This window comes from Schistocerca cancellata, chromosome 2, assembly GCF_023864275.1.
Source record: "Schistocerca cancellata isolate TAMUIC-IGC-003103 chromosome 2, iqSchCanc2.1, whole genome shotgun sequence".
NCBI classification, from domain to species: domain Eukaryota; kingdom Metazoa; phylum Arthropoda; class Insecta; order Orthoptera; family Acrididae; genus Schistocerca; species Schistocerca cancellata.
The window spans coordinates 808,424,132-808,449,305 of NC_064627.1; the positions used below are offsets into that span (position 1 = coordinate 808,424,132).

A 25,174-nucleotide genomic window follows, 5' to 3' on the forward strand; every position below is an offset into this window, starting at 1 on the left:
TAGGGCATCCAGGACGCTTGTCACCTTCAACGTCTTCTCGGCTCTCTTTGAAATGTTTATATCACTCATTAACTCTTATCTTACTTATGGTCGATTCGACAAAAGTCACAGTGAACATTTTGAATGTGGTGCTGCACTTTATTCAATTTTTGAAGCAAAATTTAATGCAAATTCTTTGATGCATCTTCTTCTAAAGTAAAAATTCGCCAAGCATTCAAAATCATGTACAACCTTTTGAACTGTCAACAATAAACTACAAACATCAGGGACACGTGTACCAACAACATTTTTTAAAAAAATTGAACATCAGAGGTATAAAGCCCACAAAATTAAAAAAATTCCTTTGCTGTATTTTATGGACTATAAGATTCTTTTTTTCTTCAAAACACTGCCTCCAAAATTCAGGTGCATCTTATACTCAAAATTAATATAAAAAAATCCTGTGTTTCATTTGAAATTCCCACCAGTCTTAAAAATGGCCATATATTCCATACCGCGGGGAGACCTCTGGCAACATCGCATTCAACTGGCAGCAGCAGCGTACCGATGCAACGAACACGAGTTGCAGGGATCTACAAGCTTGCTAACACTGCCTCCCTCCCACCCCGACATCACAAACCCAGAACACTGTCCAGATTATGATGTGTTATTGCAGTCTAAAGAACAAGGGAACCTGAACTGAAAGTAATTTGTGTTATTGATAAAAGTACAATATTTTTGTTAGTTGCTAGTTTTGCAATGGAAAAAAATAAATGTATTCATGTGACGCGTGCTATAAATTGAAAGTAACAGCATATGCAGAAGAAGATGGGAAGAGAGCCACTAAGCGGCATTTCAGCCTTCCATCAACAGAAAAAAACCATTCACTATTGGTGAGCTAGTAAAGAAGAACTGAAAAAAAATGAGGAAGACTAAATGAGCAAATTGAGGACTAATTGCAAAGTGGCCAAATCTACAAGATGACATATTGAAATGGATTCAAGGACACCATCAAAATGCCACTGGAATTAATACAAAAATGACTAAAAACATGCTCATAAGCTAGCGCTACAGTGAACTGAACAGATTTAAGGCTGGAATGGGTTTGTACTACAGGTTTATGAAGCATTATGGACTCAGCACGTGAACCAAAATCAAAACATCTCAGAAAAGCCACAAAAGTATGAAGTGAAAATATTATCTTTCCATCACTTTATTATTCAACATAAAAAGAAAACCAGTGTGGAACTAAGCCAAATAGCAAATATGGACAAAATACCTCTGACATTTGGGTGCCGAGTAACAGAACTGTAGCCATGAAAGGTGCTAACTCTTTAACTATAAAAACAAGTGGACATGAAATAATCCACTACACTATTGTGCTTTCATGTTGTGCTGATGGTACTGAACTTAATCCAATGATCATTTTAAAGTGCAAAACAATGCCAAAATCTTCCGAAACACTGCCAGGTGTTTTTGTTCATATATGTGACAAGAATTTGATGGACGAGGCTGGAATGAAATTATGAATAAAAGAGTGTGGGATAGAAGGAGAAGTGCTTTATTGAAGAAGAGTTGTCTTCTTGTGCTAAATCAGTTTAGTAGTCACTTGAAAAATTCTGTGAAAGAGAAATTGAGACAGGGAAATACAGAGCTTACTGTTATTCTGATAAATAAACCATTTTAAGTGTATAGGAGAAAGGAATGTAAGAAACAGATGATGGATGAAACTCAACATAAATTTACGCCGAAGGGAGCTTTAAAACGACCTACAATCAAAAACTGGTCTAGAGTGAAAGAAGACATTATTGTTAAATCTTTCAAGTAGTGCAGCATAAGTAACACTCTCAATGGCACTGAAGACCATCTTATATATGAAAGGACAACAATGACGAAGAAGAAGAAGAAGAAGAAAATTCAGATGACAATTTTCAGGGATTTTAAAGGTCAGTTCGGTGTTACAAACTAAGATTTTTTTTTGTCTGGCTTTGTGATCTAATAATAAAAATTGTAAAAGTGTTAATTTTTTTAAAAACTGCTTAAAAACTGAGGGGCATCTTCTGCATCCACATCTACATGGATACTCTGCGAATCACACTTCAGTGCCTGGCAGATGGTTCATTGAACCATCTTCACAATAATTCTCTACTATTCCACTCCAGAACAGCACGTGGAAGAAACAAACACGTACGTCTTTCCGTGTGAGCTCTGATTTCCCTTATTTTATTGTAAACATCGTTTCTTCCTATGTAGGTCAGTGACAACAAAATATTTTTGCATTTGGAGGAGAAAGTTGTTGACTGAAATTTCATGAGCAGATTCCGCCAGAATGGAAAATTCCTTTGTTTTAATGCTGTCTATCCCAAATCCTGTATCATGTTTGTGATTATCTCGCCCCTATTTTGCGACAATACAAAACATGCTGCTCTTCATTGTCTTTCTTGATGTACACTGTTAATACTACCTGGTAAGGATCCCAGATCACACAGCAGTACTCCTAAAGAGGACAGACAAGTGTAGTGTAAGCAGTCTCTTTTGTAAATTGTTGCATTTTCTGTGTGTTCTGCCAATAACACACAGTCTTTAGTTTGCATTCTCCACAACATTTTCTACGAGTTCTTTCCAATTGAAATTGTTCGTGATTGTAATTGTTAGGTATTTAGTTGAATTTTCAGCCTTTAGATTAGACTGGTTTATCACGTACCCGAAGTTTAATGGATTCCTTTTAGCACTCACTTTTCATTATTTAGGGTCAATGGCCAATTTTTGTACCATTCAGATATCTTTTCTAAATCTTTTAGCAATTTGTTTTGCTCTTCTGCTGGATTTACTAGGTGATAAATGACAGCATCATCAACAAACAACCTAAGACGGCTGCTCAGATTGTCTCCTAAATCGTTTATATAGAAAAGGAACAACAGAGGACCTATAACACTACCTTGGAGAACGCCAGAAATCGCTTCTGTTTTACTCGATGACTTTCCATCAGTTACTACAAACTGTGACCTCTCTGACAGGAAGTCACAAATCTAGTTATATAACTGAGAGGATATTCCATAAGCACACAATTTCACTATAAGCCACTTGTGTGGTACAGTGTCGAAAAGCCTTTTGGAAATCTAGAAATACAGAATCAATTTTAAATCACTTGTCAATAACACTCAACACTTTGTGTGTGTACAGAGCTAGTTGTGTTTCAGAAGAACGATGTTTTCTAAATCAGTGTTGACTATGTGTCAATAGACCATTCTGTCCAGGTAATTCATAATGTTTGAACACAATATATGTTTAAAAATCCTGCTGCATATAGACATTAATGATATGGGCCTGTAATTTAGTGGATTACGTCTACTACCTTTCTTGAATACTGGTGTGACCTCTGCAACTTTCCAATCTCTGGGTACGGGTCTTTCCACTGTATAGTCCATAGCATCTTATAGTCTGTAAAATACACCTTGTATGTTGAGTATTTACTGACAAAATGAGTAATGAACCAAATACTGGCAAAACTGAAACAGCAGCAACCACATTCACCTAAGCGAGTCATGAATTCTGGATCATATATTTGCATCTGCTAAGTACTGCTAATCATGGCAGAAAGCCCAGCTACCTTTATAATAATCTAACTCAGTTCAGACAAGAACAGAGCTGCTTACCTAAGAAATGACATCCACACACAATCTGGTATCTGTGTTCACAGAAAGTGCCCAACAAGGATCAAGCAAAATTAGAGTTATCTCTTCACAGAAGTCCTGATGGGCAGACCAAGGAACTTCAAACCTAGGGTAATTAAAAAACTGTAAACTCTTTTGGACCACTAAAGCAGGATGATCTTGTGGACTGCAAATTTAAAATGAACTTCCAGTGTACTACATCCTGTCACTAATGGAATAAAACAAAATTATATTCCCTGTACCTCTTTCTTTTTTCTGGCAATATCACCACTATTACAAGGCTTGTACGTAATACAAGATACTGTCAGATTGGTCACCAAATGTAAGTTAAGCTGTGTTAATCCATTTCTTCCCAGTGTTGTGCACATTCAACACTAAGCTAAACTTAGCAAAATGCAGTCAAAATGAACTTATTGCACAAAACTCATCACACATGCATTAAAATTAATTACTGGAAACTTTGTGTTGCGTGTACATAACACGGGGAAGAAATGGATTAATAAACAAGCTACCACCATAAGTAGCTAGGCAAAACCCTGGTCTCCTATGCTGTATTATATGAATGTTTGCATGCCAGTATACAACTGAAAACACCAGCTGACCCCACAAGTAATTGAAGGTAGCCACAGAACACACACACTTACTTAATAAATGCACAACAGTAATGAATCTGTATAGCTATGTACTCAAACAACTAATTCTAGATAATCACTTTTCAAATCCTATCCAAAAGTTACATACAGTGTTTACTTTCAGCTTATAGCCAAAACCGGCAATATGGCGATGTTTCCTCATTCCTGTAATCTCCAAAAGACTGATTACTGAAATGTTTAACTAAGCTTTTAGCAAACTCTGCACTTACTACTGAAAACACAAAATGCCTTATTATCATATCTTCCACGAAAAATTCACTATTGTAAAAGTACTATGCGTCATCTTCAACAGTCATCTGCTTTCCAGAACAGTGTCCAATGACCTACCTCTCGGTACAATGAAACTCACTCATGCAAAAGAAATGGGTATTTATTATTAATGGACTGAGACAGTGAGTATTCAAACACTGGTGATTGGTGATTGATATGAGAAAGACTAACAATAGATGTCGGCAAGATGGTGGCCTGCTTGCATGTAACTACTCAATGTAATAACAGGAGTGACTTGGGTTGAGCAAACTAATTGGTAGAAATACGGCAAATAGTAGCTGTATTGTTCTCAAAACTGTGCAGATAGATCACACAGACCACCATGAAATAACATCTTCCAGCAAGTCAATAAACCATTTGTAAAGCAGGAGAAAATACATAAGGTTGAATATATATTGCAATATTACTCGATCCTATAAATCAACTTCCAGTTAATAAAAAATGAGATCAGCGATCTCAGAGGGAAAGGGTACTACTTCATATTATAATTCACTTCAAGTTCTGTACGCAGAATGACTGCAAAATAATTATGCAAATATTTTGATCCCATAGTTGAAATGACCTATACATCATCTAACCCACAAACTAACAAGGCAAGTAATGGTAAAGATCTCACCCAAAGTCTCAACACTGCAGAACTCCAAATCATGACGTGGCAATCAAGCAGAACACAGATTGCCAAAGGCAAGAAACAGAAACAGATCATTTAAAATGGCCTTTCCAGTTATTCAGATGGCCGCTAGATGGTGCTACTGAAGTATGACATTACTGTTGTATTAAAATTTGACATTTGTTATTGTTGAAATGAAGCAGCTCAAAACTGGCCAAGTAGTTTGTTAACAATGCATGATTAAAGAAACAGTGTTGCAAAAAAAAAAGAGTGGAAGTTTCACTTGCAGGTTTTTATTGGGTTATTTTTTAGTATTTCGTGAAAGGTCTAACTGATAACAATGACTTTAATCTCTTCATTCAATTTTTGGTAAACAATCATCTTTAGAAAAGACAGTTTATGGTCAGTTTTCACAATTTTGTCTAGATCGTGCTTCCATCAGCAATGACTTTCATGAAGGTCGGCCAAAGTCTATTGTTGTTCCAAAAAATGCTGCTACTGTGCACAATGTGAATGAAGAGAATTGGTATGTTACTTACAAGCATATCAAAAACACTCCATTTTGCATTAACATTCAGCTGTGGGGGAAAAATAAACACACATGCGTGCTGGCCCCAGATTGAATCCAGCAGGCAGGTTAATGAAGAGGGTAACTGTGTCAGCCAACCTGAATGTGGTTTTAGGAGGCTTCCCACATACCACTATGTGAATACCCTGCTGGTACTATAGTTCCACGTCACCTACATGATTCATAGACATTTAGAAAAACTTTCGCTCACTGTCATATGAATATACAGTTGAGATACACATGTTCCAAACCCGGAAGAGGGAGGGGGGCTTGGAGGGTAACAGTGTGGCAACAGATAGGGCATCTGACCACCCATTTAACTAAGCATGCCAAATTCATTAATAACCATGCCGACCCTGCACTGATCCGGGACTAAGGCACAAGCAAATGAAAAAGACTGAGCTGTGAAAAAGATATGTTCCCAGTAGATTCCACATAATTTGACCGAAGCACAAAAACACGCACGAGTCAATTGCATACGGATATGTTCAAAAATTTCAATCATGGAAATGCAAAATTCATATTTACAACACTGTAACTGTTTGATATATTCATACAAGCTGGAAACTACGCAGAAATTGACAGTCTGGGCATTTCAAGACGGACAGAAGCCAACAAAAGTGGCTCATTCACAAAATACTTTCAAGAAAATTAGCATTCATTTCATTGTTTACTCTGGACATGCCACAACCATTGCATCAGAGGACTGAAAAACAGTTAATGTTAAATGCTGTATAACAATTTGTTTGCCATGAGTTATCAACTGATCACAGAAAACTATCAAAACTGTCAAATCATTCTACATAGTGACAACACAAGTTGTCACAGAGTATGTCAAACAATGATTGCCCGACAAGAGAAAAACGTTGAATAATTTTGATTTATTGGCAAACAATTTCATTTAGTTCCCTTACAACAAACACACAATGTATAGTGATTTTCATCACCTCAAGAAGCTGTTGAATCTTTCTACAACCAATCTTTTAAAAAAAAGTTCTAACAAGAGAGCTCAGACCTGGTTTATCAAACACATGCAAAACTGTGTTTTTTTCTTTTCTTTCACTGTTTTTGTAAAAAAAAAAAAAGAAAAAAAGAAAAGAAAAGAAAAGAAAAAAAAGTAATTCAAAGCTCATACTGATGCAGGGAATCCATATGTTGCAGCACCAGAAAAGTTATGTTTGGATTACCGACCACAACTCACATTCACATTCACAAATACCTGTCGCATGACTCTTTAACCAACACTGGAAGGCCATTTTCGCTGATGTTACAAGGCCAGATTACTCAATCTTCCAGATTATTGCCATAATTTTTCCTTGTTTCACAGGTAGCCCTGCCTTTGATGGCATAAGTAATGCACATGACCGGTGGTGGTGGTGGTGGTGGTGGTGGTGAGAGGATGTATGGGACAGGTCTTGCAGTGGGTCTCTATTACAGTCTGTGCCATCTGGATCCTTCCCACCAATACCAGCTTTTCTGAGATGTACAGGCGGGGAACTCTCCTTGCAATATATCCTATGTTTCTGAACCCTCTTTGCCTAAATTGTTCTTACCCACCTACTCCCTTGCCTATTCCCATCCCAACACTACACAGCCACTCACAATCTTTTTACTTCCCTCTTTTTCCATTACCCCTGCCCCACATCTAACCTCCAGACTGCACCCAGCTACCCTACCCTCTCTCCACCCTCATCTCTGAATGCTTCCACAAGCAGCACTTTACCATTCCCCACCCCCACCTTCTATCCCTCCCACTACCTGCCCCAGTCTCCTCCTTAAGTTCATCACCTGGCTGCTTCTCCCATCAATGCACTGCTACTCACAGTCTGGTCTCAGCATACACAGTGTGTGGTCATGTAGGCCAAATGCTTACATTCTGACAGTCTTTTCGTTGTGCCTCTCCGCAACTCAGCATCTCCGCTATATGGTGAGTAGCAACTATTCTTTTCATAATGTTCCCATATTCCATCCTGGACTTTCCATTGCTTGAGGTATTGAATTTAACTGATGAAAGGAGAAGATACAAAAATGGTTCAAATGGCTCTGAGCACTATGGGACTTAACATCTATGGTCATCAGTCCCCTAGAACTTAGAACTACTTAAACCTAACTAACCTAAGGACAGCACACAACACGCAGCCATCACGAGGCAGAGAAAATCCCTGACCCCGCCGGGAATCAAACCCGGGAACCCAGGCGTGGGAAGCGAGAACGCTACCGCACGACCACGAGATGCGGGCAAGAAGATACAAAATGCATAAAATGAAGTAGACAAAAGGGAATACAAATGTCTAAAAAATGAGACTGACAGGAAGTGCACAATGGCTATGCAAGAATCTAGAGAATAAATGTAAAGATTTAGAAGCATACTTCGCTAGGGAATAGATAGAGACTGCCTATAGTGAAACTAAAGAGGCCTTTTTTTAGCAGTGCTGTTGTTTGTACTTAGGTGATTCATGTGAAGAGGTTTTAGAGTTGATTATGGCTGTATGGGGGGAATTAACAAACTCTGAACACAGAATGGTAGTTGGAGCACGGGACATTCCATTTCGGAAATTGTGGGGGAATCCAGTATTCTGAGATCCAAGTACCAAGAATACCAAATTTCAGTCTTACTTCTTACTGCGGACAACGCAGTAGCTGATGGCCTTCACTTAACTGAGAGCAGCAGTATTTATGTACAGTTGTCGGTGCTAAAAGACAAGCAATACTGTTTGAAAAAATGCTGAAATCAATGTGGGATGTATAACAAACATATCTCTTAGGATAGTGCATCGAAATTTAGCACTAATGAGCTGTGGCAGCAGACAACTGAAGCGAGTGCCTTTGTTAACAGCAAGACATCACCTACAGCGCCTCTCCTGGGCTCATGACCATAACGGTTGGAGCATAGACAACTGGATAACCATGGCCTGGTCAGATGAGTCCCAATTTCAGTTGGTAAGAGCTGATGGTAGGGTTTGAGTGTGATGCAGACTGCATAAAGCCAAGAACCCAAGTTGTCGACAAGGCACTGTGCAAGCTGGTGGTGACTCCATAATGGTGTGGGCTGTGTTTACATGGAATGGACTGTGTGCTCTGGTCCAACTGAACCAATCATTGACTGAAAATGGTTATGTTTGACTAATGGCGACCATTTGCAGCCATTCATGAACTTCAGGTTCCCAAATGACGATGGAATTTTTATGGATGTCAATGCGCCACGTCATGGGTCAAAACTGTTCATGGTTGGTTTGAAAAACATTCTGGACAATTCAAATGAATTCACATCATAGAGGAAGACCAAGTGATGAACACAGTAAGCAGATTCAAAAAGATGTAAGTTGCAGAAGTTATTCGGAGATGATGAGGCTTGTACAGGATAGAGTAGCATGGAGAGCTGCATAAAACCAGTCTTCGTACTGAACAACAATTGTTTAACCAGAGATAGTAACATCAAAGACTTCAGACAAGTTTCATTGTTACAGCATTAATTTTTTCATTATCAATGCCACTGACTTACTCGTGCTTCTAGGAAGAAAGACATTATCACCACAATCTTACCATCCACATTTCTGAAAGTCAGGCATCAAGTCTAATGCCAACATTACTATCAGTATATCATTAAGCATCTCTTTACATAAGGGTTGCTCATTCATCGCATTACTTTAACAAGTGCACTAAGATGCAGGTATTGTTTCAAATTTTCAAACACAATATAAGAAACTGGGCCTACTGTTCTATCATGCAGCAGCTTGGGTGGGTGGAGGATGGGTTGGTGAGAGGATGGGTGGGCGGGTATACTGTTTCAAAGAACAGAGAACAAGCAACTTGTTTGTTCCATTGAAATAAAATGTATTTGGTGCACGACAGTTACTTTTTATTAAAATAAATATTCACTTTGAACAAGTATTCTGGAAGTGTAATTTGGAGAGAGGATAAATGGTACAATTTACAAGCCATATGGCTGTTTCAAAAGGACCCACTGTAAATGGATTTTATTTGAGTTATGATGCAAGACTTTTTCTATATAATTCAAAGAATGCGTCAAATGCATGTACTTTACGATCTGTTTGTCCTACTTCTTTTCCATATTGGTGAACAGCAGAAATCTCCACACAGTTTTCAAACAAATATTAAAGAACAAGGCTGAGTGATTAACATTGTGCCTCTAATACACATTTAACAGAAAATTCTCCCACATACAGGTAGCAAACCTATACAAGTACACTAGTGAAATAATGTCAACATTTGGTTTCATCCGTGCATGGCAGTTTATTCTCTGAAGTCAACAACAAACGTGTTTTACTAACACCATTCACCCATGTTAGTCACAGCAATTGTAGCTCACACTTGTATCAGTTGTTGATGCTACTCTAAATAGCAAATATATGTGACGGAATAAATAAAGATGTTCTACTCATTGGAAAAATTAAAATTTCTCACAAAAAATGTAGACTAGCAAAGTGTTCCTCAAATTCCTGAAGTTAACTTTTCCTGCTTTCCATGATAGGACCACATTACCTCAGCTTCTGTGATCTGATTGCTTCATAACAGACAATGTACATTTTACGAGCAACTGAGAGGTGCAACAAGGAATGGTAATGTAGCCTTGTGTTTCGTTGTGTTGCGAGATTAGTAGACTTACGTCAAGCAGAACAATGGTTGTATACCATAATTTTCAACTGAGGATCTCTTAAAAATATGTTATAGATATTTTTCCCCCAGGAAGGACCCTCATTTCCACTCACATCACATGATCTATTCAGTTCACTGGAGATCCCAGATTTTGATGTTCTAAGAACACAGCAACAAGTTAAGAATAAGTTTATATTATATCTATTGCACATACAACACCATACATTTTAAATTAGTCAGTAACATATCTACCTGTTGAGCATAGCACCTCACAAGCAGCCCACATCTTAGGAAGTTAATTAGGAGCAAAAATTGCTAGTTGCTTTACATCATATTATACGAGTTAACTGTAAGCAGCACACAGTTACTGACAAAGGTATAAAGAAAATGAGAAAATTTGAAAATAATTAAAAATCTAAAACTTACCTTCTTTAACTACACCTCCCTTCATGAATACAAAGGAAAGGACAATCATAAGCAGTATTTGTTGAGACTTCATAGAATCTGATACAAATCTGCTTGAACTTGGTATATCTTTGTACCTAAACTGGTTTATTAGTATGTAAGATTTGTTTCCAGCTGATGTACCAACTTCAGCAACATCAATGCCATAGTCCTGTAAAAGTTTACAGCATATATTTCTCTAGGTGGCATAGAAAATCATGTAAATAACAATATATTAAAACATATTTATAAGACAGATGAGAACCATGTTCAACATCAGTAGTTTCATACAATTTGTCTCTTTATATCTGCATATTCTAGTTTAGTTATATATTCTAGATTAGTTGTTGCCACATTTTAGTTTCATATTTCATACACATCACCAAGACAATGAGTGAACCTCACTTTGTAATTGTCATTTCAAAATTTCAGCAAAATCTATCTGTGCCAACATTCATATATAAATAACTTAAATGGCGAGGTAAATTCAGAGACATTTTATATCACCACAGAGAAAGTTTTCAGTTTTTTATACATATTCTCCATAAAGGGATCAATTCAGAAATCATTGCCAACTTATTATTCCATTTTAAAATAAATTTTCTCCGATGTTCCCTGTAGAATGGGCTAAACCTAACAAACTTTGCAATCAAGATGCCAAAAATTTAAATGGCTTTCAGAGGCTCACTGAATTGTGCTATGTGAGGTTGACAGTTTTTTGACCATTTTGTAACGGCCATAATTTTCAACAGACTGGGTTTAGTAATTCCACAGCGAAGTTACTCGTTATGGATTCTACTACGCTACAGCATTTTTTGTGGGTGCTCTAGCAGTTACAGTAGAACGTCGCATTGCGAGCATAATTCATTCCAGAATCTTACTTGTTATGCAAAACTATTTACTCACATAAATTAACCTAAAACATGATGTGTTCCAGGCAGAAAAAGTACTAAAAGTTTAACCTTTTTCATGTCATTTATTCAAAGAAAATTATACATACAGTATTATGTACTTTATATATTAAAAAAAGATGCTGTGACTTGCCAAACGGGAAAGCACTGGTAGATAAGACACAACAAAAACACACACACACACACACACACACACACACACACACACACACACACACACACACGCGCGCGAACGTGCGCGCGCAGATCCATCTGCACATATACAGACACAGTGTCTGTGTGTGTGTGTGTGTGTGTGTGTGTGTGTGTGTGTGTGTGTGCGCGCGCGCGCGCGCGAGTGTATACCTGTTCCTTTTTCTCCCTAAGGTAAGTCTTTTCGCTCCCGGGATTGGAATGACTCCTTATCCTCTTCCTTAAAACCCACATCCTTTCGTCTTTCCCTCTCCTTTCCTCTTTCCTGATGAAGGAACTGTGGGTTGCGAAAGCTTGATATTTGTGTGTGTGTTTTTTATCACGTCTATCTACCAGCGCTTTCCCGTTAGGTAAGTCACAGCATCTTTTTTTAATATATTTTTCCCATGTGGAATGTTTCTTTCTATTATATTCGTATTATGTACTTTATTATTCATGATACGTAACTAATTTTCTTTTACTAGGAAGCTATCTATAGTCATTCGTTTCTGAAGATGCTTCAACACCTTGCGAAAATGCGACGGCATTATTGTTAAATAAACCTGTAGCATGCGTAGCCACTGCTTTATTGGGGTGATGATTTTTCAATGTATGACGCAACCGATTCCCATGCTTTCAGCATTTCTCTTATTGCACCAGAAGATTGCTTACTGCCTCCTCCTCCTCTGGAGAACTCCTCTCCAAACTTCCTGCTATGAAAACACTGCAACTCCATAAGCTCTTCAGTGGTCATTTTTCGGCTGTGATCATCCACAAGTTCATTGAAATCATTGTTATCAACTTCTACTCCCATGCTCTTGGCCAAAGACACAATCCCATTGACTAAGGCTCCGCAGGTACTGATTCAAATGCCTCAGAGTCACATTTGACAATGCACTCTGGCCAAAGCTTCTTCCAAGCAGAAGTGAGAGTTCTTTTGGTACCCCTTCCCACACCTTTTTGATCATCTTGACGCTGGCAACGATGCTGAAGTGATATTTCCAAAACTTTCAGAGTGAGACTGGTACCTCCAGTCAACTCAATACAATGCTCAAAGAGTACTTTAGTACAGAGGTTCTTAAAGTTAGAAATAATAAGCTGGTCCATAGGCTTGAATAACAGAGTGGTATTGTGAAGATTGGATCTTGATGAATTAATATCTCCAATGCCTAGATTGGTAGGAGTGTTGTCGATAACAAGCAAGACACAGAGTGGCAGATTCATCTCAAGCAAATATTGTTTTTCACCGAAGGACTAAATACTTCATTGATCCAATCACAAAAAGATCAGGTGTCACCCAAGCCTTGTTGATGGACCTTCACATCACATTTACCCCACACTGTTGGAATTTGCACTTCTTGAACGGACATAGAGTTTCTGAATGGTACATAAGCGATGGTTTAATTTTCAAACTGCCACTTGCACTGGCACAGAATAGCAATGTGAGTCAGTCTTTCATGGCTTGTGACCGGGCAATGAATTCTCCTCTGCTGTTATAAAAATCCTGTTGGGCCAAATAACCCTCAGAATCTACATGCATCTTGAAGTTGCTGTCTGCCTTTGTGTCAGAGCTGGGTGCTTTGCTGAGCCTATCAATGCTGTGGATGCCGGTTCTTCCCTCAAACTTCTCAAACTACCCACGGCTTCCTTTAAAAACTTCTTGAGCCACTGATCATCCTAACGACGTCTTAACGAGATCGGTAAAAACCATCTCACCTTCTCACAAATGATGTTCTTGTTAATAGTGTCGCCTTGCAGTTGTTTTTCATTTATCCATATAAGGAGCAGCATTTTGCCCTCATCCAGAATACAAAGGTGTTGTGTTGTACTCTTGTCGCTTCATTTGAAGCGTCTATCGCCTTAATCTGGTTCTTATTCTTGTGGATAGTGCAAAAAGTTGATGTGGACTGATTTTATGTGCATGCTAAATCAGCAACGCTCATGCCACGTTTGCATTTTTCAATGATTTTAAGTTTCATTTCTAAAGTAATTTTCTTTCTGTTATGGTTGTCTTCTTGTGATTTTATCTTTGGGGACATTTTGACAAAGGTAATTAAAATTTGCACAAAAAAAACACTTTGTGAACACAAGTTTAGAAAAACGTGTGTTCACAAGCTGCACTAAGATGGTAACAGAAAGATCGCTAAGCCCAGACTGCAGTACGTACTAAATACACTATTCATTTGCCACTACCGACACTGAAAGGTGTTCATATAGTTGAACGTTTCCCCTCCAACCATCCACGAACGGCTGATGACGTCACATTAAATCATCATCACTCGTTATGCGAAACATCACTTGTTAAGTGAGTCACTTTTTTACAATTTGTTTTGCTCATTATGCGAAGTGCGAATTATGGCAAGTGCTCGTTAACCAAGGTTCCACTGTATTAGTATATTTTGCAGTAATTCATCATTTATTGCACAAAAGCATATATTTATAACAATAATAATAGCCCGCTCAGTTAGCCGTGCAGCCCAATGCACTGCTTTACCCAGTGTATTAGTGTCAAGGTCTGGTGTGCCAGCCAGTCTGTGGATGGTTTTAAGGTGGTTTTCCATATGCCTTGGCAAATGTGGGCTGGCTCCCCTTATTCTGCCTCAGTTACACCATGTCGGCGATTGCTGTGCAAACACTTTCTCCACATATGCATACACCATAAATTACTCTACCATACAAACATTGGGGTTATACTCATTGGGTGAGAGACGTTCCCAGGGGAGGGGGAGAAGGGGGGGGGGGGGGGGTTCCACTGGGGGCCGAACCGCACAATAACCCTAGGTTTGGTATGGGACGGCGGTGGGGTGAGTTGACTGCTGTAGCCTGTTGTGGGGTTGTGAATCACTGAGAGCTACGGCAGGGACGAAGCCTCTCCGTCATTTCTAGGTCCCCAGTTCCATACAATACAATACAATACAATCATAATAATAGCTGGAGCCCACCCAAGATCCATCTTACATACATTTATTTATCATAGTATCTTCACAAAATATATATACAGGGTGGTCCATTGATAGTGACTGGGCCAAATATCTCACAAAATAAGCATCAAATGAAAAAACTACAAAGAATGAAACTCATCTAGCTTGAAGGGAGAAACCAGATGGCGCTGCCATAGGTCAAACTGATATCAACTGCTTTTTTTTAAATAGGAACCCCCATTTTTTATTAGATATTCATGTAGTACATAAAGAAATGTGAATGTTTTAGTTGGACCACTTTTTTTGCTTTGTGATAGATGGGGCCGTAATAGTCAAAAATGTATAAGTATGTGGTATCACATAACATTCCGCCAGTGGGGACGGTATTTGCTTCGCGATACATTACCCATGTTAAAATGGTCCGTTTACCAACTGCAGAAAAGGTCGATATCGTGTTGATGTATGGCTATTGTGATCAAAACGCCCAACGGGCGTGTGCTATGTATGCTGCTCGGTATCTTGGACGACATCATCCAAGTGTTCGAACCGTTCGCTGGAGAGTTACACTGTTTAAGGAAACAGGAAGTGTTCAGCCATATGTGAAAAGTCAACCATGACCTGCAACAAATGATGATGACCAAGTAGGTGTTTTAGCTGCTGTCGCGGTTAATCTGTACGTCAGTAGCAGACAAATTGAGTGAGAATAGGGAATCTCAAAAACACCGGTGTTGAGAATGATACATCAACATTAACTGCACCCGTACCATATTTCTATGCACCAGGAACTGCATGGCGACGACTTTAAACATCGTGTACAGTTCTGCCACTGGACACGAGAAATTATGGGACGATGAAGGGATTTTTCGCACGCATTCTATTTAGCGACGAAGCGTCATTCACCAACAGCGGTAATGTACATCAGCATAATATGCACTATTGGGCAACGGAAAATCCACAATGGCTGCAACAAGTGGAACATCAGCGACCTTGGCAGGTTAACGTATGGTGCAGCATTATGGGAGGAAGGATAATTGGCCCCCATTTTATCGATGGCAATCTAAATGGTGCAATGTATGCTGATTTCCCACGTAATGTTCTACCGATGTTTCACTGCATGACAGAATGGCGATTTACTTCCAACACGATGGATCTGACATCCCCGGATTTCTTTCCGTGGGGAAAGTTGAAGGATATTTGCTATCGTGATCCACCGACAACGCCTGACAACATGCGTCAGCGCATTGTCAATGAATGTGCGAACATTACGGAAGGCGAACTACTCGCTGTTGAGAGGAATGTCGTTACACGTATTGCTAAATGCACTGAGGTTGACGGATTTCATTTTGTGCATTTATGTGGTATTTACATGTAATCACGTTGTAACAGCATGCATTCTCAGAAATAAGTTCACAAAGGTACATGTATCACATTGGAACGACCAAAATAAAATGTTTAAACGTACCTATGTTCTGTATTTTAATGTTACAAATCTACCTGTTACCAACTGTTCGTCTAAAATTGTGGGCCATATGTTTGTGATGATTACAGCGCCATCTATCACAAAGCGAAAAAACTGGTCCAACTAAAACATTCATATTTCTTTACGTACTACACGAATATGTAATAAAAAATGGGGGTTCCTATTTTTAAAAAACGCAGTTGATATCCATTTGACATATGGCAGTGCCATTTAGCAGGCCAACCGTAGAGCCATCTGGTTTCCCCCTTCAAGCTAGACAAGTTTAGTTCTTTGCAGTTTTTTCGTTTGATGCTTATTTCATGAGATATTTGGCCCGGTCACGATCAATGGAGCACCCTGTGTGTGTGTGTGTGTGTGTGTGTGTGTGTGTGTGTGTGTGTGTGTGTTTAAAATTTATTATTAATAACCCATCCAAATTCAAAAGCAACAGCAAAGTGCATGGAGAACGGCTGATCCTCACCATTCTAGGTTAAATCTAACTGGCGCAGAAATGGGTGAATTATGCTGCCACAAAAGTCCCTTCTCTAACAGATAGCCAACCAGCATTTAAAAACAAATTAAAAGAATTTCTGAATGGAGAATCCTTCTTTTCTTTCTTTTGGAGACCTCTCAATAAGGTTACCAAACAGATTGAAAATACAACTGTCAAAGATATGCAAACAATTGTTGTGTGTAATATATACATGGTCCAGTCACATTAATGTGACTATCACCTATGTTCCACATCAACATGGAATAACACTCACAGATGGCAGCAATAGGAGTGGGGTGTACAAATTGTGTAAAGGGGGTCGCGGAAAACAGTACTATTGTTGTTGTAATGTGGAAATGAAGTGATTTATCTGATGTCCAAAAGGGCGCGATTGTTGACTTAAGGGCCATGGGTGGAAGCATGTCCAAAACGGCTAAGTTTGTAAACTGTTCACATGCCACCATAGTTGAAGCATACAGTGTATGGAAGAATGGTGCTATCCAAAATCAGCACCAAGGCAACTGTGGGGCACCATGGGTATAGATGACACGGATGAACGATTGCTGTGGAGATGTGTCCAGGCGAATGGATGTGCAGCTGTTGTGCAATTACTACCCACATGAACCAGGGATCTACCAACAGTGTTCCCTCAACGACCACTCAGTGAACCTTGTTGCATATGGGCCTCTACAGCAGGCACCAAGTTCATCCACCCATGCTGGCTCTTGTCCATCGGTGACGAAGACTGGAATTTGCATGTAGGTACCACAACTGGACATCAACTGAGCGGCAACAGGCGGCTTTTTCAGATGCATCCGATGGACAGATGACTGTAAGCGTGTGCAGCATGAAACTTCCGAATGCAAACATCCAGGTTAGAGGAGGGAACATTACAGTCTGGAGAATATTTTTGTGGTATTCCCTTGGTGGTCTCACCATTCTGGAAGGAACAAAGGATCAACACAAATATGCATCTATCCTTGAGGACTACATCCACCCATACATGCAGTATGCTTTCCTTTCGCACTATGGCATCTACCAGGAGGACAATGCAACATGTCACACAGCTCATAGTGTACATGTGTGGTTCTAAGAGTATCTGGATGCATTTACCATACTCCCCTGGCCACCAGATTTAAACCCAAGAGAATCTATGAGACCATCTTGATTGGGCTATATGTACTACGGATCCTCAACCGAGAAACCTAGTGCACATGACCATGGCACTCAGCATTGTTCCACATCCCTGTGCGTACCTTTGAGAACCTCACCGACACTCTTCCTGCACATCTCGTGATGGTCCGCACTGCAAAAGGTGTTTATTCAGGCTTCAGGCAGGTGGTCATATTAAAGTGAGTGGACATATAACAGACTTTAGTTACCGGCAATGTGAAATTGGTCAAATTAACACTCATTACATGGAGGACACATTGAGCAGCATTGAAAGTAGACAGTTGGATATTATTATGCTACTGGACAAAGTCCTTTTTAAATGTAGAAACACATTCATACACCCACAACTCGCACACGTATAGTCACTGTTGTTTCTGAGTATAGTGGCCTGGCTGTGACCCATCCTTATCCTACCCCTGCTGTCAGCCCCTTGTGCAATGTGTCACAGCCATGTAAAAGGCATAAAAAGACACAGATGCAACACCTATCCCACACATCCTCCTACTATCATCTACTTGTGTCCTGACACACAACTTTTACCTCAATGAAAGCAGGGTAACCTGTAGAAACTGCTATGCAGTGTATCAAGTTACATGAGACCATAGTGTGACATGGTATATAGGTACAACTACTGGAACGCTGTCTGTCTGCGTGAATGGCCACTGTTGAACTGTGACCAGGGGACAGCTGAACCATCCAGTTGATGAGCTTGGTACCCTACTTTAGTAGAGTTAGCGAGAGAAGATATCCTATAGCTAGTAGCACTGTTGCCATCTTTCAATTGCACACAGCTGAAGGTGAAACCTTAATTGTCTACAGAATGGTGAGAACACTGAGGCATTGCATAGACACACACACAAAATTGCAACTGATTGACGCAAGCACATGAAACAGCTGTGCAAAGCCCACTGCAATTATCAAAGATCTTATACGATATGGGTTATGCCTTATTGCGAACATACTATTTTTTATTTTTACCCAAACATGCTTCAGCATGTATGTGCCATAATCAGTGTTTTTTTTATTATTGAAAACTGTAAAAAGTGAAAATGTTTTAGGTTGTAACTGATTTAACAAAGTGAGGCCTAAACAAAGTTTTTGTTCATTTCGCTTCTTACCGTGATTTTACATTAGGCCTATACAGTTTTGCAGGACCAACTGTATGGTATCCTGCACCGATAGCTTGCCACCTGCAAACCAAACAATGTAAATGTAAACTTCATCGGTGAGTTAACACATCCCTTGATTTTTAGGAAACTGTTACTGCCATTCCCCATACATCGCATAAGCAGCAAGACAGCATCTCCCTCCAACTCTACCTTGCTATCAGCCCCTTCCCCATCCAGTGCATCTTCTGTTCTCCCACTACCCACCCAAATCAAGGTCACTGCTCACTGCAATCAGGGCTTAGCACACAGAGATGCAGTGACCACATGCGCATGTTCATCTGTGTGTACGTGTTTTTCATCTCAGATTTTCCACTGTTCGATTTTAGTTGTTTTAAGATAATTACATTTGCTAATACTCTTGCTTCTGATCTATATCTAATTATAACCAACAGAAAGCCAAGCCAGAAATAATGGCTACCAACAGATGTTTCAGGAGTACTTCAAGTACTAGCACAAGCACTCCATACTTGTCGCCAACAACAAATTAGTTAAAGTGCACTGATTTGTAATAGTCTATGGGAATTAGCATTTTAATGCTTTGGCGATCATAAACAATTAAAACACAGTTCACATTAGCCACTGTGCCTGAAAATGAGTGCATCTAGACGTCTCTAATGCTTGAAGGCGAAAATCACATGCCTGTGTGTGTGTGTGTGTGTGTGTGTGTGTGTGTGTGTGTGTGTGTGTGTGTGTGTGTGTGTGTACTGAAATCAGTGAATATATTCTGGCAAAACCATGGCTGCAATCCTTCTGCAAAAACAAAGATCACACTGCAATAGTGCTCACAATGATGCAAGAGCAGCTAAATGGAATAGCTCACAATAAGGTTCAGAAAAAGCTTTTCACGTGATTGTCCTTCACAAGGGCTTCAGATGATCACATTGACACTGTTCTAGGGTTGACTAAAATTTGTCAACTCCCTTTATTTCTTCTTTAAGATATATAAAGTCTTGAAACCACCCAAGATTTTCCAAGTACAAAGCACTTAAAACTGAAATGGTTAATTGGGAATACTTCCCAAAATTGACCCATTTATGCAAAATATGGATAAAAAACGAAGTTTTCTCTATGAACTTCCTTTGTGATTTAAGTTATTTACATAGAAATATGAACTGAATGTTGGCACAGACTGATTTCACTGAAATTTTGGAATGACAATCAATCACAAAGTTTGGTTCACTCCCTATCTTGGTTGTGTGTTAAATATGAAACTAAAATCTGGCAACAACTAATATAGACCAGTCTCTGCTACTCATCAGCTTGTAGCCGCAGCCAAGGTGTCAGGGAGAAGTGGATGGGGTTGGCCATCAATTTCTGGTCCAAGGGTCTTAATCTGGATACAGTATACAGTAGTGAACGTGTTTTTTTCGGTCAAATGAATATAAATTCAGCAACAGAGAAGAAAGTTAAATTTGTGTGCGCAAATAAGAGTCAGATTATATCTCCCCCAATGCCACCAATAATTGGGTAATAAACGATAGCAAAAAATATGGTACATTGTGTTAGGCATAGGTGAAAATGGGTTAACTTTTGGGGCAGATTTGAAATTATTCACCACACAGTATGCACTCCGTTCAAACATGAATCTGTAACATGGCAAACAAATCCGTCCGAAATCAATACAAAATAGATCTTTTTCAGCACCAAAATCACACGCTTTCTCAGATAATATATTGCTAACAACAGCAACATACTTTAACGAAGACGTATATGCACATGAGTAATGCACCTAACTGTTGGTCAATACTACAACCAGCAAATAAATGCAAATTTTTTAAGTAACACTAAGCCTGAATATATGGCGAAATCACATTAATCCAAGAAAGGAGAATCAGATTAATCAACACAATGAGTACTTTCACAATTAGCCAAAATCAAAGTTGGCCTTTGTTACAGAGACAACATACTTGTCACAAAATTTTCGATATCGTTAATGAAAACGCAAGAAATGTACCTCATTTAAAAATCTTTTCGTCCTCTCCATAACTGCCTTGAAGTTCTTACTATAATCTTTCAGCACATTTTTGGTAATATCTTGTCGTTTCACAGGTAACTTAGTATGTGCCAATCCTAACAAGTATCTTAATGTTTCCGACGCTAAGGCATCCAGCCGTTCCTCAGATGCATCTTGCGAAAGGTTTCTCTGCGACATTTTCTTACTGATCAACAAAAAAATACGCAAATTCTGTCAGCTCAAGAGCATCTTACGTAAAAATCCATGCAAATTCAAAACAATTTTCAAAACCGCGGACACCACGCCAAAGAGTATCATTGGTTGAAATCAAAAATACAACACTTTTTAGACGGATGTTGTATTAGTCTTTCGTATCGGTTGGTTTGAGCGGATGCCAGAGAGCGCCAGAAAACAGGCGTTACTGCGCATGCGCTGCTACGATAATGTTGGAAGCTTGTGCTCGGTTTTGCTCAACGCTTTTTGTCGCATTTCTGTTTGGAATTTTGCGAGTACTGGGCATCCCGTGAGCATCACTGCGGCATGGTGTCCAGAGGAGACAACTGTACTTAGGACAGTTGCTTGATCATATCATATCCGATCGCTATAAAAAGTAATTCTTGGCATAATATTCGTATCAAAACTAGTTTTCACAGCTCATAGTACCCTAATATTTTACATGTGGTGACTTTAAGGTAGATTTTTTAAATTCGTTCTCTGTAATACTGTTATGTAGCACCTCCAGCCAGGATTACATAACACAGCATGGGTGACTGGGTGACTGGAATTCGATAGTAGGAAAAGGAAGAGAAGGAAACATAGTAGGTGAATACGGAATGGGGGTAAGGAATGAAAGAGGAAGCCGACGGGGAGAATTTTGCACAGAGCATAATTTAATCATAGCTAACACTTGGTTCAAGAATCATAAAAGGAGGTTGTATACATGGAAGAAGCCTGGAGATACTGACATGTTTCAGATAGATTATATAATGGTAAGACAGAGATTTAGGAACCAGGTTTTAAATCATAAGACATTTCCAGGGGCAGATGTAACTCTGACCACAATCTATTGGTTATGAACTGTAGATTAAAACTAAACTAAAGAAACTGCAAAAAGGTGGGAATTTAAGGAGATTAGACCTGGATGAACTGAAAGAACCAGAGTTTCAGAAAGAGCATTAGGGAACGATTGACAAGAATGGGGGAAAGAAATACAGTAGAAGAAGAATGGGTAGTTATGACAGATGAAGTAGTGAAGGCAGCAGAGGATCAAGTAGGTAAAAAGACGAGGGCTAGTAGAAATCGTTGGGTAACAGAAGAGATACTGAATTTAATTGATGAAAGGAGAAAATACAGAAATGCAGTAAATGAAGCAGGCAAAAAGGAATACAAATGTCTCAAAAATGAGATCGACAGGAAGTGCAAAATGGCTAAGCAGGGATGGCTAGAGGACAAATGTAAGGATGTAGAGGCTTATCTCACTAGGGGTAAGATAGATACTGCCTACAGGAAAATTAAAAGAGACCTTTGGAGAAAAGAGAACCACTTGTATGAATATCAAGAGAACAGATGGAAACCCAGTTCTAAGCAAAGAAGGGAAAGCAGAAAGATGGAAGGAGTATATAGAGGGTCTATACAAGGGTGATATTTTTGTGGACAATATTATGGAAATGTAAGAGGATGTAGATGGAGATGAAATGGGAGATAAGATACTGCGTAAAGAGTTTGACAGAGCACTGAAAGACCTAAGTCGAAACAAGGTCCCGGGAGTAGACAACATTCCATTAGAATTACTGATAGCCTTGGGGCAGCCAGTCATGACAAAACTCTACCATCTGGAGAGCAAGATGTATGAAACAGGCGAAATACCCTCAGACTTCAAGAAGAATATAATAATTCCAATCCCAAAGAAAGCAGGTGTTGACAGATGTGAAAATGACCGAACTATCAGTTTAATAAGTCACAGCTGCAAAATACTAACACGAATTCTTTACAGACGAATGGAAAAACTGGTAGAAACTGACCTCAGGGATGATCAGTTTGGATTCTGTAGAAAAGTTGGAACACATGAGGCAATACTGACCCTATGACTTATCTTAGAAAATAGATTAAGGAAACGCAAACCTACGTTTCTAGCATTTGTAGACTTACAGAAAGCTTTTGACAATGTTAACTGGAATACTCTCTTTCAAATTCTTAAGGTTGCAGGGGTAACATACACAGACCAAAAGGCTATTTACAATTTGTGCAGAAACCAGATGGCAGTTATGAGTCCATGGGTACGAAAGGGAAGCAGTAGTTGAGAAGGGAGTGAGACACAGTTATATCGTATCCATGATGTTACTCACTGTGTATATTGAGCAAGCAGTAAAGGAAACAAAAGAAAAATTCGGAGTAGGAATTAAAATCCATGGAGAAGAAATAAAAACTTTGAGGTTCGCCGATGACATTGTAATTCTGTCAGAGACAGCAAAGGACTTGGAAGATCAGTTGAACGGAATGGACAGTGTCTTGAAACGAGGATATAAGATGAACATCAACAAAAGCAAAACGAGGATAATGGAATGTAGTCGAATTAAGTCGTGTGATGCTGAGGGAATTATATTAGGAAATGAGACACTTAAAGTAGTAAATGAGTTTTGCTATTTGGGGAGCAAAATAACTGGCGATGGTCGATGTAGAGAGAATATAAAATGTAGAATGGCAATGGCAAGGAAAGCGTTTCTGAAGAAGAGAAATTTGTTAACATTGAGTATAGATTTAAGTGTCAGGAAGTCTTTTCTGAAAGTATTTGTATGGAGTGTAGCCATGTACAGAAATGAATGGGAACATGTTATGCAGATCTTGGTGTCACTTGCGTCCATCTAGAAAAGTTTTTACTGAGTTTAACGAAGGCGATGTTGGCCTGATATATTCAACGATGCCCTTTGGTACATTGACTAAAGGATTCTTTTAAGATATACCAAATTAAGATAACCTGAAGATGCCTAAAAATAGGCGAAATGAGTAGTTAAAAAATAAATAAATGAAATTGCAACCAAGAGTGTTTTTAACCAATACTGTTAAGCACTGGTTTGCCGTATGCCACATATGGTTTGGAAGAATTTTTTTAGATGTTCAGTACAACTATGCACGGAGAGAAAGATTGATGAGAGAGTGCGTGATATTACAATGGCGTTTCTCAGTGGTATATCTCAGCAGCATTTCAATGACAAAGAAGAATGTTTTTCCAGTTTCAGATTCTATGTTCTGTATGTATCTGTGGAATCCATTATTATGTATTATGTCATATCTTTCCCGTCCACCCCACTGTCCGCTAGTGTGAATATGTGATATATCTGTAGCCGGCAGTTTGGGTTTTCTTAGTTGCCAGGAGATTTCCTAGAATGTTAAGGGCACTTTAGCCAATCTTTTTGTAGAGCTTCGAATACCACTATGTTGGGTCAGAGAGGTGTTAGTGGCCACTGGCCAGCATCCATTGTGAGGTTAGTACAGATAGAAGTCACTTACACTCTCTGAGCCCTTTCGGGTTTCTGTGGGGACCCTTGTGATGGTGCAGGATAGCATTACTCTTCCGCAGGATGCCAGTGAGTAAGGATTTTCTGAGTAATAACTCTAACTCCTAAGTTGAAATGCATAAGAGTTAGCTTTGTTTGAGTTTTCAGTAGTCACTCTGGTGTGTGGCATTGATAATCAAGCCACTTAACTGTTTCAATTGAGGAAACTTGGTGTGTACAAGCAGTCCCACTACATGATGTACTTTCGTGTATCATGTATGAACATGTTGTGTACTTTGTGGAATGTTTGTATTAAATTTTATTTTATTTACCATCCAATTTGTGTGTCATTCCCATGGACTTAGAAGTATGTACTCTACTGCATCATGTGCATTTCTTTGTAAACCATGAGGCTCCAGTTCTATGTAAACACTTCTCGTGGTCAAATTGAATCCTCAGTTTCATCGCAGGGTCGACATGCTCATGCTTGGTAAAATCATTTACAAAATTACTTAACTGTATTGAATTTTGGAAGTGGGCTTTGTTCTCTGAAACTGACCCAGTGAGATTACATGTGGAGTAGGTAAGCTTTTTGCTAATCCTGTCTTTTTTTG

At 39.0% G+C, this 25,174-nt stretch overlaps 1 protein-coding gene across 2 annotated transcripts in view; it reads right to left on the reverse strand.

Moving 5' to 3' along the window:
* Positions 1 to 21,418, reverse strand: part of LOC126162672 (non-structural maintenance of chromosomes element 3 homolog) — a 77,596-nt gene extending 56,178 nt beyond the window's left edge. Inside the window, exons 1-2 of one of the 2 annotated variants that reach the window (XM_049919321.1) lie at positions 21,067 to 21,418; positions 10,798 to 10,987 (exon numbers count right to left, since the gene is read on the reverse strand). In XM_049919321.1, the coding sequence (XP_049775278.1) occupies positions 10,798 to 10,987; positions 21,067 to 21,264 (388 nt within the window). In that variant the 5' untranslated portion in view covers positions 21,265 to 21,418. The remainder of the gene's footprint in view (positions 1 to 10,797; positions 10,988 to 21,066) is intronic. The other variant, XM_049919320.1, reaches the window with a different exon arrangement.
* Between the last annotated feature and the right edge of the window lie 3,756 nt (positions 21,419 to 25,174).